This window comes from Suncus etruscus, chromosome 14, assembly GCF_024139225.1.
Source record: "Suncus etruscus isolate mSunEtr1 chromosome 14, mSunEtr1.pri.cur, whole genome shotgun sequence".
Lineage (NCBI taxonomy): Eukaryota > Metazoa > Chordata > Mammalia > Eulipotyphla > Soricidae > Suncus > Suncus etruscus.
The window spans coordinates 39,688,093-39,702,635 of NC_064861.1; the positions used below are offsets into that span (position 1 = coordinate 39,688,093).

The 14,543-nt window shown below is 52.3% G+C and overlaps 2 protein-coding genes across 2 annotated transcripts in view; one reads left to right on the forward strand and one right to left on the reverse strand.

Annotated features, from left to right (window-relative positions):
• Nucleotides 1–4,092: 4,092 nt before the first annotated feature.
• DBNDD1 (dysbindin domain containing 1) lies at nucleotides 4,093–10,188 on the reverse strand. Its single transcript, XM_049786267.1, has 4 exons — nucleotides 10,087–10,188; nucleotides 6,276–6,422; nucleotides 5,951–6,085; nucleotides 4,093–4,812 (listed from the first exon to the last, which is right to left on the reverse strand). Exons 1-4 carry the CDS (start codon nucleotides 10,115–10,117, stop codon nucleotides 4,661–4,663), a joined length of 465 nt encoding a protein of 154 aa, XP_049642224.1. The 5' UTR covers nucleotides 10,118–10,188; the 3' UTR covers nucleotides 4,093–4,660.
• Nucleotides 7,528–14,543, forward strand: part of GPT2 (glutamic--pyruvic transaminase 2) — a 690,974-nt gene continuing 683,958 nt past the window's right edge. The window contains exon 1 of the mRNA XM_049786254.1: nucleotides 7,528–7,532. The gene's annotated coding sequence lies outside the window, so the exon portion shown is untranslated. The remainder of the gene's footprint in view (nucleotides 7,533–14,543) is intronic.

Sequence of the window (14,543 nt, forward strand, 5' to 3'; positions counted from 1 at the left end):
GTTCTGAGGCGAGAGATGGTGCCTGCGAGTAGAAAGCTTGTTTCCTACAAAACAACTCTTGTGATGGAGAGATTGTATAGTGAGTAGGGTAGCTTGTCTTGTTTGTAGCTAACCTGAGTTCCATCCCCTGCACTCCTTATGGTTCCCCAAGCACACCAGGATTGATCCCCAACTTCAGAGCCCTGAGCACCACCGGGTGTGGCCCCCAAACAAAAACACTGTGGCCCAAAGGTACCAGTCTTCTTTTTTCTTGGGGTGGGGGAGACATCTGGCAGTGCTCAGGCTTATTCCTGGCTCTTTTGCTCAGGACTCAATCCTGGCACGGCTCAGGGGCAATGGGAACTAACCTCAGGCATGGCACTTCTGACACAGGTGATCAAGTGACCACACTGGGCTCCCCCCACAGAGAAGTTTGCTGGATCTGCAAAGCAGTCTGCCTTGCCCTCTGCCCGGTCTCCTGATCTCCTGAAGTCCCATGACAAACCTTTGCCTTCTGTTTCTCCTTTTCTGGGTTATGTGCTGATGTTGGCAATGAATCTGCCTTGGTGGTCACCTGTCACTTGAGTCCCTTTGATCCGGCCTCGAGGGGGTCATTGGAGAGGAGTGGATGGCCCAGGTTCACAAAGGGACATCAGATTCTTTTTTGTTGTTGATGTTTCTTGACCACACCCAGAAGTGCTCGGGCTACTCCTAGTTCTCAGCTCAGGAATCACTCCTGGCAGGGTGCTGGGGACCATATTGGATGCTGGAGATGAAACGCGGATGAAATCTGGGTTGGCCTGTGCATGGCAAGCGCTTTCCATGCTGTAGTGTTGCTCCAGCCCCTAGCCCAACTTCTTTTATAAATGACACTTAGGAGCTTGTGTGTGACTCCATTGCAGAGTCGGTTCTCTGCACTGTGTGCCCCTAGTGTGGGGAAATGGGTATCCTGGGTGCTGTGAGAAGCAGGAGCTGCTGGAGAAAGGAGGGGAAGCTCATCTTGGAGCTTCAACTGGGCCTGTTGCTTGGACTCCCCCTCAGCTGAGCAGTTGAGAGACTAATGGGGGGAGGCAAGAGCTTGTAAGCAGCAGCTGGCTATGATCCCACCAGACTAGGCTGCTATAGTATCCCTTACTTTGTCTTGAGATTTCAGCGTGTCTGCCCAGAGTTCTCTCTACAGCTTCTTGAAAGCACGGACTGGCCAGTTCTACAGTGGGGCCCCGCTGTGTGCTCTGCGTGAAGTCACTGGGGCCATTTGCATGCAGGAGGCACATGTATCTAAGGTGAGGCTGATGGATGGTGGTGCTCTCCGCAGGGTCACCTCCCTGTTGCCTCTTTTTTTTTTTGGGTCACACCCGGCGGTGCTCAGGGGTTACTCCTGGCTGTCTGCTCAGAAATAGCTCCTGGCAGGCACAAGGGACCATATGGGACACCGGGATTCGAACCAACCACCTTTGGTCCTGGATCGGCTGCTTGCAAGGCAAACGCCGCTGTGCTATCTCTCCGGGCCCTCCCTGCTGCCTCTTATTACTAGAGAGTTTGATTTGTAGGCCTTGAGAAGACAACCATGACTGCTGCAGGGTGAGCATGGAGGGCTAGTCTGGCACATGGACCCTATGCTGAAGGTCATTCTTGCCTTGGACATGATGGGCCAACCCCTCATCACTTGTCCCCAGTCCTCTCACCATCTGTGTGCTTGCAGCCCATAGAACACCCCAAAATCAGCCCTTAGGCATTTTCAGGGAATGTGATTGGAGCTGGAGAGATTTCTTGGAGATTAATTGGCTCCAGGGAGTCCAGACACTAGCCAACTGCTGACCCAGTTTTGTCATTTTCGCAGTAAGCACAGCTGCCATGGAACTGCCTTAGGAGGGCCCCAGGCTAGGCTGGAGGGTCATTCATGGCAGAACAGGCTGCTTGTCCTGGGATGCTGCTGGACTGGCACCTGAGAGGAGTGAGTTCCCCTGAGTAGAACTGTTCAGCACCCCTGGGGTTTGGATTCAAGGCCCCTCCTCAAGCAGTGTTGCTCCTCTGGTTGCCTCAGAGCCCATATATGTTGGTGTCTTTCCTCTCTTCTGGCCCCTGATAACTCTGTCTCCTGGGCTGTAGTTCCTGTTGGCTCTTTCCCATGTCTTCTGCTCACGTGATGCTGCAGCACAAGTGATCCCATAGCACTGGGCCTGCTCAACCTGGTGGGTGTTTGGGTCCCTGTGCAGGTGCCTCTGTGCTGACCCCAGGTTCTGCCTGATAAGACCCACTTGCTGCTGCAAGCCTATACCCAGGTCTTAGTCAATTGATGTGTTTGCTTCAAGAATAGAATCCTCAGCTTGAACAAGCAATTTCAACTTGTGTTTATAAAGTGCATTGAATTTTGTGTGTGTGTGTGTGTGTGGTTTTTGGGTCACACCTGGCAGTGCTCAGGGGTTATTCCTGGCTCCAGGCTCAGAAATTGCTCCTAGCAGGCACGGAGACCATATGGGATGCTGGGATTCAAAACGATGACCTCCTGCATGAAAGGCAAACGCCTTACCTCCATGCTATCTCTCCGGCCCCAAAGTGCATAGAATTTTTATTTCTTAAACACATCCTAAGTGAAAGTAGTTTTCCCTGTCCTTTGTTGTTTTGATGACTGGGATTCATACATAGGCTTGGTTGGACTGACATACTTCATCCTGGGCCTCCTGGGGGGGTCACATGTGGTACTTGTTACCTATGTGTGTGTGCGGGATGGGGGGGGCATGTTTATACACAGCACCTGGGCTTGCACGTAATTGGTCAGGGATCCCTGAGCTAAGTGTGGGAGGGGTCATGGTCACACCCAGCACCTGGGCTTGCACACATCTAGTCAGGGGTCCCTGTGTATGTGTGGGAGGGATGTGTGTTCACACCCAGCACCTGGGCTTGCCATTTGAGACTGTGCAAGTTAACCTCACCTTAACCTAGAGGTCCCACGAAGCAGATCTGGGAGTTGCACTACACCTGAGGCAGCTTCTTGATCTACTCAGCATTTCCCCAACCCCCACTTCCCTATTAATGGATTGTTAGTATTCCACAATGGCCCTGTGACTGCAGCCATCCAGACTAAAATCCAGACTAGCTGAGCAACAGTAATGTGAGGGTGCTCCCCAGAACCCAGGAGCCTGAGTGACGTCGAGGTACCCCAGAGCCCCAGGAGGGTTCTGTGTCCTCAGGATCTGAGTGGTTGTGACTCTTGGTGCCTCCAGCACATCCCTGCCACACTTGTCCTCTGTGGGCATTGACAACAGCTAGGCAACAGCACTATTTCCCCAGCTCCTCATCCTTTTGGGGTCAGGATACCACCACCAATCTTGTAGAGTCAAGTCCTCTGGACTCAGGGAGACCCAGCAGAGGCTTTCCTAGGGCCTTCCGCTTGACCGAGATAATATTCTCCCCAGCCTGTTCCAGAGGCCCAGCAGGCCAGCTGGGATCTTGACTTGCACTGGTTCCTCTTGTGTTACTGAAGACAGAACCCAGGGCATTTGTTCCTGAAATGTGACCCAGAAAAGCAGCCTGAGCACAGCCCCACCTGCCCTATCTCTGAGGTGTTTTAGCAATTGCCTCTAGCCAGAACCTGAACTCTTTTTGCCTAGGAGCTTCCAAAGACAGGAAGGATAGAAATGAGATGCTGAGGCTGTGTGCAGCCCGCAGAGATCCATTTTCCAGTATGGGTTCAAGTCTGTCTGCAGAACCAGACTTAAGCTGCGGGCCATAGAGATAGCATGGAAGTAAGGTGTTTGCCTTGCATGCAGAAGGTTGGTGGTTCGAATTCCGGCATCCCATATGGTTCCCTGTGCCTGCTAGGAGCGATTTCTGAGCATAGAGCCAGGAGTGACCCCTGAGCGCTGCTGGGTGTGATCCCCCAAAAACAAACAAACAAAAAGAAAACAAACAAACAAAAAAAGATTTAAGCTGCTCCAGTGGGAATGTTGAGAGGGCAAGTGCCCCCACACTAAGGTCAGAGGGCACAGGGCATTTCCAAGGGGTTTTCCCTGTGGGACTTGCCTTTAGACACATTTACTGCTCCAGAGAGGCAGTTCATTCCTCAGAATGTCTTATGGAAATGGGTCAGGGCAGGTGGATCTAGGAACAAAAACCAGTTTGTGATTCTATTTTAAACTCCTTCTGCTCAGCAGACCAGAGTCCGGTTACTTAGCTTGTATTAAGCAACACTAGATACAGTTCAGTCCAATGTGTCTAAGCCTGTGGCAGTGTCCCTTCACCCCATACCTCCAGGCTGGGTGTGCTGCTGGTGTGCTTGTATGTCCTGGGTGGCCATGGACGGCAGATGGGCCTAGCTGCCTCTCTCTCTGCCCAGCAGTGAGAAAGCAGTCAGGCATTCCTCTCAACTACTGGACTCAGCAGGCTCCCAGCCAGTTTGTCAGTGCTCAGTGTCAGGAAGGGGACAGGACTGAAATCCAGGTGACAGTTGGAAAGTAGAGCCCGGTGTTGCCCCTGGACCTGTAGAGATCATGTGACAGTCCTGCAGACAGAAGTGTCTAGAAGACCCAGACAACTCCCATTTCATCTCCGGGCATGGCTGGCTCCGATGCAGGGCCCCCAGACATGAGAGCATTGTCTATGCTCATGCTAGGCAAGAGCCTCCAGCCTGGAGCTGCTGAGGCAGGTGGGGTGTGCAGGGCCACAGGGCTGGGGCCTCAGCCTAGTCCTGGGGTTTCTCCATGGTGAGAAGTGTGTCCACCATTGCCGGCTGCTGCTCGGGGTCACTGAGGAGCTGCTCACATCTCTGTTCACCCCTGGTGCGCGTCCAGGAAGGGGAGTGCAGACAGGTGGCCCGGGGCAAGGGCTGCAAACCTAGCAGTTGAGGAAGCATCAGCTGTGCTGAGCTCAGCCCACAAGGGGGTCTGACATACATGGGTCACTCAGAAAAATGTGCTGTCCTCTGGGGTTGTTCTGCAGCCAATGCCTTCAGTATGCCCATTTTCAGAAGGAGCCCTACTGAGTCCCTAACCTATGCCTGGACCCTCACCTTAACCCTTAGCCCTGAACCTGCTATAGGAACTTCGGAGGCAGGGAGATGGTCCATGAGCCTCACAACCCCCACTGGCTACCAGGACTTTGGGTCTTGGGCCAAGGACACTCTTCCATGGAACCAATGGGTAACCAAGTCAGGACTGAGGAGAGGGCCAGCACTGGACAGTGCCATAACCCTTAAGTTCACCCTGAGTAAATTGTGTGGATTTGGCTTTTTGTTGGTGTTTGAAGACAGCAAAACTGAGGACCGGTAGCCTTATTGGGGGGGGGGTCATTTCCCCCAGTGAAACAGATAGGGACTTACAACACAGCTGTGTTTGTGTGTGCAATTATGTGTATACTGTGTGAACATTACTATGTGCGCATCTGTGTTAATGTGTGTGCTGTGGGAACATACAAGCGTGTACAACTGTGTTTATGTTGTGTGGATATGTGCATATACCTGTCAATGTGTGCACATGTGTGTGCCATGTGAATATGCACACATGTATACCTGTGCTAATGTGTAGTGTGAATGTGCATGTACACCTGTTAGTTTGTGCACATATGTACTGCGTGAACACGCATGCATACCTGTGTAATGTGTATGCACATTTGTGTGCTCTGAGCATGCATTGGGTATACACCTGTGCTAATGACTGCATGCTTGCATGTGTTTGGTGCCCATTCATGTGACTATGTATACACAACAATGCATGTGTGCATTGTTTTCATGTACACTCGTGACCAACAGATGTGAATATACATGTTCATCCATGTGGGGATGGAACCCAGGTCCTCTTCCAGAAAGGGTAAATGAATTGGTGCAGGGGTAGCAAGTGCTTCTTTACCCACACTGTTTCAGACCAGAGATATTTGTGGGGGAATGGTATTCGGTTCCCAGCACCCACCCCCCCAGTACCTACCCCTGGCACCTGCCCCACCAACACCTGTCCCTCCCAGCATCCATTGTGCCAACCTGCCGGCAACTCGCTGCTCTCATCATCCGAGTCGGCAAAGACCTCAGCCAGTTCCTGGTCAGACATGTCGGTCAGCTCGGTGAGGTCCAGGAGGTCAAAGTGTACCTCCAGGGAAGAGACGCTGCTCAGGGGCTCTGGGAGCAGGGTTTCATGTTATGAGGGTCCCCAGAAATTCAGGGGAACCCCCACTCTGGGCAGCCTCCAGCTCCTGTGTCCACACTGAAGCCTCCTTCACAAGTAGCAGAGGCCTAGGGAGCACAACACAGGGAAGAGCCTCCCAGTTCCCATCCCTAGGTTCATGGGCCGTAGGTCAGTCATACTTACGTCGCCTCTCTGTGATGTGCAGGAGTCCTGGTGCGGGCGTCAGCATGCCCACCTCCTCCTCGGCCACGGGCGAATGACAGCTGCCACCTTGTGCAGGGACTGAGGTACCTAAGGGAGCTGGCAACACCTCCACCTCCTTAACTGTTTCTGAAACAAAGGTGACATTACCTGAGTCAGCTCCCACAGCTGACACTCAGAAGGTGGGCAGGGCCTTGAGGTCTGGGTAACTATTAGCAGCAGATAGGGGCCAGGATTTCTTGGGAAAGGAACACTGGACATCAGCTTCTCACCCTGGATCCCACCTGATCATGAACAGTGCCACCTCACCTGGCCTGCCCCAGGGACTCCACCATGCTCCTTCAGGCACCTGTCTGCTCTGCTGGAATTCTAGGCTCAGTGGCCACCTTCGAGCCTGCTTTTGGTCACCCCCACCTTTTTTCCCCAGAGTGGATTGCGCCTGGCCTCTAAATTGCTCTAAATGGCCTCTAAATATCAAAATCTGATGTGGGGGGCTGGAGAAATAGCATGGAGGTAAGGCATTTGCCTTTCATGCAGAAGGTCATCAGTTCGAATCCCGGCGTCCCATATGGTCCCCCGTGCTTGCCAGGAGCAATTTCTGAGCATGGAGCCAGGAGTAACCCCTGAGCACAGCCAGGTGAGACCCAAAAACAAAAACAAACAAAAAAAACAAAAAACAAAAATCTGATGTGGGCCAGAGAGATATTTCAGTGGGTAAGGCGTTTGCCTTGCACGTGCCAGATCTGGGTTTGATATTTGACAACACATATGATTTTCAGGTCTCATCAGGAGAGGGGGTAAACAGTGAGCACTGCCAGGTTTGTACCCCCAATGATCTATCCTTCCAATCATCTGCTGACTCATCCAACTACCCACCCACCCACCCACTCATAAAACACCCATCAACTTCTATCCACAAATTCAACTATCCCTTCATCAGATGTTCATTCACCAATCCATCTACCCAGCTACCCTTCCATTCATCCACCCAAATACCACCCACCTTTCCATCCACAAACTCAGGTATTTATCCATTCATCTGTCCATCCTTCCACCCATGTATCAATACAGCAATTGATCCATCTATTCATCTACCCATCCATTCACAACACCCACCACTTAAATCCATCCATCCATACCCCCACACTTCTGTCCATTCACCAAGTATGTTGTCCCTCCATCAACCCACCTATCTACTCATCTATCCAATCACCCTAAAACCGTCCCTGGCTACTGCTGGTAGGAGTGGATTTGCTGGGCCCCTGTGCTATACTGCTGACCTATTTCCCTGCGCATCCATGCTAAGAATTTGGTCTCAATTTTAAATTCCCTGCAGTACTCCCAGTGCTAGGCCCTGAGTACTAAGGAGTTTCTCCACACATACTCACCTGGGAAGAAGAAAATGAAGGAAGTGAATGACTGAATGTGCAGCCAACATGCAAGGACAGATGTATTCGGTGGGTGTGGGCAGACACCAGGTCTCTGAGTTCAGTGATCCTGAGCATTTCAAGGACTACAGGTGAGCCCCACAAGATCAGCCCTCAGAGTTGAGACTGTGCCCTGCTCCCTCAGAGTTGCACACTTGGAGTTGGCTGGGGTCTTGGGTGTTTCCAAAGGCACAAGTTAGGCCTCTGAAGAGGATTCCCAAACCCACATTCTTCTCAACTCCATGATGCTCACCTCCAACTCTTTTTTTTGGGGGGGGGGGGGGCGATACCCGGCGGTGCTCAGGACTTACTCCTGGCAGTCTGCTCAGAAATAGCTCCTGGCAGGCACAGGGACCATATGGGACACCGGGATTCAAACTAACCACCTTTTGGTCCTGGATCGGCTGCTTGCAAGGCAAACGCCGCTGTGCTATCTCTCCGGCCCCTCACCTCCAACTCTGATGTAAAGAGTTTTGTTTGTGGGAGGGTTTGGGCTACTCCCATCTCTGTGCTTGAGGATTTCTGGCAATGCTCAAAGGACTATATGGTTCCAGAAACTCAACCCAGGTCTGCCACAGGCAGGATTTTTCTCTCCAAAGAGATTATATTTAGGGTTGAGGGGCCGCCCAAAGGGTGAGCACATGCTTTGCTTGTGACCTGGGTTCAGTCCCCAGCACTGCTTGATCCCTGGAGCACTGCTGGGAGTTGATCCCAAGTACAGAATTATAAATAACCTCTGAGCACTGCTGGGTATAGCCTAAAAAATAAAGGAAGAAATAAATTATACTTAAACTGTTTAAGTGAAGAAATTAGTTTGGGCTTTTATCTTTATTTCTTCCTTTCTTTTTTTGGTTTTGGGCTATACCTGGTGGTACTCAGAGGCAGCACTCCTATATGCAAAGCATGCCCAGTATTTTGAGCTCTCTCTGGCCGGCAAAAATTGTATTTTCATTATGCCCTATATAAAACTTACCTTTTTAGGGCCAGGAATGTGGGTCACTGATTGAACATGTGCTTTGTATAAGTATGGGTGCCCTGTATGTATATGTTGCTGACAGTACACACACACACACACACCCCGAAAACCACCCTTTTAGAGATAAATTGGGGAACACACAGCTAGGGACGGGAATGGCTGGAGAGCAGCTCTGTGTATGGGAACCCTAGGTTCTGTCCCTGCCACATGTCCCCACATCACTGGGTATAGCTCCCAAATGGAAGAAAACAATGCAAAAACTTGTAGATGAACCGTCAAGATGTGCTACAGACTTGGAGTGCAGGAAGGCTGCCTGTGGTAGTCTAGTCTGGATGGGTGTGGGCAGGGCTCTCAGTATTGTCTATTGTATGTGACCCATGCCAGAGCATTTCCAAAAGACAGTGCCACTTACAAAGTCTGGGAAACTGCCATGGAGTGAGCCCCCTGCTCACTTGACAGGCCTGGGACTATGGAGTTGGTCTGTAGCTACCCAGTGGCTCTTGGTCCTCCACCCGACAAAAGAGGCCTTGAAGCCTGTGTCCCATAATCACAGCCTCCTTCTCACTCTGACCTCTCGCAGCCCTTTCTGTTGGGAGCCCATCTGCATAGGGGGAATGCCCACGGAGGCTCGCAGCCCTGAGCACCCAGCTAATGCTCTCCTGGGCTGCCCAGGGCCTGGCGACAGTCCCTGCTGTTCAGCTCTCCTCAACAAAGAGGACTCACACTCAGGAACCCTCGTGCGTGTTGCAGAGCCTGGAGGGAGGGTCACCAATGACCCACCTGCCCATTTCAGGATGAGGACAGAGCTGGGGTGTGTGTTTGTGTGTGTCAGGGCTCCCAGATGCTTGGAGCCAGCTCTAGGCTCCTAAAACCTCCCTGGGACAGGACCTACTGGAAGCCAGGATCTGGGCCAGGCTGCATTTCCCTCCCTAGTTCCTAGGCTGGAGCAGCGGACGCATCTGAGACAGGGTCCCTTCGGGTGGTCTCACCTCCCGGGTCCGGTCCCCACGAGCCGATGCGGTTCCCGACAGCGCGCAGGAACCGCCCCGGTTGGCCCCAGGAGCACCTGCCAGCTCTGCGGGGCAGCATCCAGGGCCGGGCCCCAGAACCCCCCTCTCCCGAGGAAGGCAGCGTCGGGGCTGCATCTTGCTGGCCCGGGGAGTGGCAGCTGCCGTGAACAAAGACCAGCGAGGCTTGGACCCCAACTCCCGGCCTCCGCCCGCACGCCCCTCCCCGGGCGCGCGTCGTGGATCTGGCAGGGCGCGGGGAAGAGCGCAACTCGGGGAGGGGGCACCGCCCAGGGCCCGAGCGCGGGAACCAAGGGGCGGGGATGCGCGGGCTAGGTCCCCGCATCCAGCCCGGTGTCCCCGCGGCCCCGGCCCGCACTCACCTCCGGGATGGGCGCCCTCGGGGGACTCCATGCGGCCGGTGGGGTCAAGTCGGGGCGGCGGCGTTGCTGTCGTCTCCCGGCCCGGGCGCCCCTGCAGCTGCGGCGGCGACTCGGCCCCGTCTCGGCGCGCGGCGCATCGGGGCGGCAGCAGCCGGGGAGCCGCGGCGGCGGCGGCGGCGGGAGGCGCGCGCGGGGCGGGGCGCGCAGCTGCTCGGGGCGCCCCATCCTCCCCGGAGGCCCCGCACAGGTGCGGCCGCGCCGCCGAGGCCCGTGCGTCCCCCACCCCGGTATTTGGGGGGCGCAAACCACGCGCCTGCGCCAGGCGGGACTTGGGGCCCACCGGTGGGCACGAGAGGGAGGTGGACGCGGTGCGCGCGGGCGAGGTCGGGACTCCGCAGTGCGGGCGAGGCTGCTGGGGGGCGCGTGGGTGGGCTGCGCTGCGGGACCAGGCGGGCAAGCTCGGTCCAGCCCCAGCCTGGGGAGCGCCTGGATTTCTGGCGGCGCGGGACGGGACGCACGGCCGCTCTTCTGCCCGCTGCCGCCGCCGCCGCAGAGGGCGTGTCCCGCTGGTCACCGGCCCAAGGTCACCGTCTTCTGGGCCCCCGCAGCCCCACTTCTGCGGGAAGCTCAGCAAGGCGCTAGGACGGAGATGAACTTGGCGTCTGTGCGGCTCTGCTGGCCTTGGACTCCCTGCGGCCAGGAGGGCTGAAGTCGGGACACTGACTGAAGACCACTGGCAGAAGACACAATTTTCTCAAAATGGTCAAAATCAGGCCTTTGCGTTTTCTTTTTGTGTCGCACCCTACAGTGTTCAAAGGCTACTCCCAGCACTGCTCTGGAGAACTTCAAGTTCCCACCCTCCTGTAAGCAAAGCATGATAGGACCTCTGAGTCAAATCTTTGGCCCGTGTTTCTCCCTCCTTCCTGCCTTCCCTCCCTTTCTCCCTTCCTATCCACCACTCCTCCTTCCTGCTTTCCTTCTCTCCTCCCTTCCCTTTTCCCTCCCCCTTTCCTTCCCTCCTTTTTCTTTTCTTTCCCCTTTTCTTTCTCTTCTTTCTTCTTTCTCTTTCTTCTTTCTTTCTTTCTTTCTTTCTTTCTTTCTTTCTTTCTTTGTTTCTTTCTTTCTTTCTTTATTTCTTTCTTTCTTTCTTTCTTTCTTTCTGTCTTCTTCCTCCTTCCTTCCTTCCTTCCTTCCTTCCTTCCTTCCTTCCTTCCTTCCTTCCTTCCTTCCTTCCTTCCTTCCTTCCTTCCTTCCTTTCCCTCCCTCCTTTCCCTCCCTCCTTTCCTTTTTTTTCTTCTTTCCTTCTCTCCTCTATTTCCTTCCTTTTCTGTTGGACTAACTAGGCCCATCCTTATTCTCCATTCCGGGTTCCTCCCTATTATTTACCCCAGGCTCCGGTCTGGATTCTTCCTAATAAAAATCCTGGCTCTCCATGTTAAAGGGTCTATTTAAAGGGTCCGGGAAAGCCCACCGCCTCAATAAAGACCACGAACCTTCAGAGAATGCAATCAGCAAAGTGAGGTTTATTAATCCAGAGCTCTAGGGTCCACCGTTTCCTGATGCAGCAGGTTCGATGGTGGAACCCCGAGCCTTAGAAAACCAGGGCCCTTATAGTAATCATTGTGAAAATAAGGTTTCAAACTTCAAACATTTCATTGGCTCACACAACTGTTACAATTCAAAACAACCAATAGTGCAAGCTGAAAAAGGTGCAATTTCTTAACTATCCAAAAGCACCTTTGACGTCAGCCGCCCTAGCCTTCGTCCTGATGGTCTGTAAAGATATGGCCAGTACCCTCTAGGTGACCCTTGAAAGGGTTCTGATCTGGCAGGGTGGAGGCCCTTGGGAGGGTCCTGATCTGGCCACCATGGACAGTGAGTTGTTTACTGCTTACTTGTCAGGGCCCTTAATAGCAAAAGGCCTATAATGGTGGAGCTAAGAGTCACTAAGAGTCAACTCAAGAATTTCTTTTTTTTTTTTTTTTTTTTGTGGTTTTTGGGTCACACCCTGCAGTGCTCAGGAGTTATTCCTGGCTCCAGGCTCAGAAATTGCTCCTGGCAGGCACGGGGGACCATATGGGGCGCCAGGATTTGAACCGATGACCTCCTGCATGAAAGGCAAACGCCTTACCTCCATGCTATCTCTCCGGCCCCCTCAACTCAAGAATTTCTAAAAGCAAGCGAAAATAGAAGCCAAAAAGCATGGCTAGTCCTCATTAATAATTATACCTATTATACCTAACTTATCCCAGCTTATTATTAGCCCTTACATTCCCCCATTTCTTTTAAGGGTCATTCCAATCTTGGAATGTTCACTATTGGGATTGTGGGTCATCTTGGCACAATTCTGTTTATCGTTGCCTGAGCAACATCACTTTCTTTTCATAATAAAGGCCTGACCCACAAATCTTTCATTCACAGTCTGGTTTTTAAGAAACCTTAGGAGACTCAACATGGAAATTAGGGCTTGCAGAATGCACCAATTCCTAGTCCAGGTTCAAACACAATGTCCAATCAGATGATGAGCTTGTCCTCTTTCAAATAAGGTGAGAACCTTAGGAGGGGCGAGCAGAAGTTCACTCTTTTGCCCAAATATGTCAATTTCCTGTTAGGAGAGGCCTAGGCTAATAGTTACCAGGGCAGCAGGTCAGTTGATATCTCAAGGTTAAATTCCAGATCAAGGGGATCATGAAGGTGCCTGAGGGAGAATTTCTTCTTCCTTCTTCTTCTTCTTCTTCTTCTTCTTCTTCTTCTTCTTCTTCTTCTTCTTCTTCTTCTTCTTCTTCTTCTTCTTCTTCTTCTTCTTCTTCTTCTTCTTCTTCTTCTTCTTCTTCTCCTCCTCCTCTTCTTCTTCTTCTTCTTCTTTCTTCTTCTTTCTTCCTTCTTCTTCTTTTCTTCTTCCTTCTTCTTCTTCTTCCTCTTCTTCCTCCTCCTCCTCTTCTTCTCTTCTTCCTTCTTCTTTCTTCTCTTCTTCTCCTCCTCCTCCTCCTCTTCTTTTCTTCCTTCTTCTCCTCTTCTCTTCTTCTCATCCTCTTCTTTTTCTTCTTTCTTCTTCCTTCTTCCTCCTCCTTCCCTCCTTTCCTACTTTCCTCCTCCTTCCCTCCTCCCTCTCCTTTATTCCTTCCTTTTCTTCTTCCCTCCCTCCTTTCTCTTCCTTCTTTTCTTCCTTCTCTCCTTCCTCCTCTCTCCCTCCCTTCCCTCCTTTTCCTCCCTCCCTCCCTTCCTTTTTTCCTTCTTCCCTTCTTCCAGTTCTCCTCTTTTTCCTTCCTTTGCCAGCAATTGAACTAAGTCTCATGCAAGTGATGTACTTTATCAGAGTCTTTTTTTTTTTTTTTTGGGCCACACCCGTTTGACGCTCAGGGGTTACTCCTGGCTATGTGCTCAGAAATCGCCCCTGGCTTGGGGGGACCATATGGGATGCCGAGGGATCGAACTGCGGTCCGTTCCTTGGCTAGCGCTTGTAAGGCAGTCACCTTACCTCTAGCGCCACCTTCCCGGCCCCATCACTGAGTCTTATCCCAATTTTTTTTGATCCCATATCCTCCTGGAACCTTCCATTCTTTCATGATTTTTTTTTTGGGCCACACTTAATGACACTCAGGGGTTACTCCTGGCTATGTGCTCAGAAATTGCTCCTGACTTGGGGAACCATGTGGGACGCAGGGGAATGGAACCGCAGTCCGTTCTAGGTTAGCCACGTGCAAGGCAAATGCCCTACCGCTTATGCCACCACTCTGGCCCTCCTTCATGATATTCTCCATCCATGTTCCTTCTAGTAAATCTGGGCAGGTTTGTGGCAGCTCTGCTAACAGCATGATGTAAATGATACAACTTTCAAGGCTGTGTCTTAGGAAAATTAATCTCTCACAGATGGTTCCCTGGAACTCAGCCCGAGACTGCTCACTAGTGCTCTGGTCATTAATAACCAACCAACCAGATACAAGTTCTCAGCCCTGGTGCACCTTCTTCTGTGGGAACATGTAGAACTGAGGTGGGCTTAAAGTGGGACTGAAGGTCTGTCCAGAAACAACATGGGGTTGATGTGTCATGTGGCCATGGTGACACTGAAGGTACTACTGAGAGCTAAACGGGCTAAAGAGAAGTCCTCTTACCAATGGAGGTCAGCTCACATCAGAGGCCAGTGTCTGGTTAACTTTTTTTCTTCTTTTTTTTTTTTTTTTGGGTCACACCCGCTCACGGGTCACTCCTGGCTGTACACTCAGAAATGCCCCCTGGCAGGCTCGGGGGACCATATGGGATGCCGGGATTCGAACCACCATCCTTTTTTTTTTTTTTTTTTTTTTTTTTTTGGTTTTTGGGCCACACTCGGCGTTGCTCAGGGGTTACTCCTAGCAGGCACGGGGGACCATATGGGACACCGGGATTCGAACCAACCACCTTTGGTCCTGGATCAGCTGCTTGCAAGGCAAACGCCGCTGTGCTATCTCTCCGGGCCC

What these genes read in the sequence shown, in the direction of transcription:
- DBNDD1 (XM_049786267.1), bottom strand. Translation starts at nt 10,117, where the DNA reads ATGGAGTCCCCCGAGGGCGCCCATCCCGGAG. An exon ending in GCACATCACAGAGAGGCGAC is followed by an intron (nt 6,086 to 6,275) that starts GTAAGTATGACT and finishes CCCTGCTCCCAG; the next exon opens with AGCCCCTGAGCAGCGTCTCT. An exon ending in GAGCAGCGAGTTGCCGGCAG is followed by an intron (nt 4,813 to 5,950) that starts GTTGGCACAATG and finishes CTCAACTGCTAG; the next exon opens with GTTTGCAGCCCTTGCCCCGG.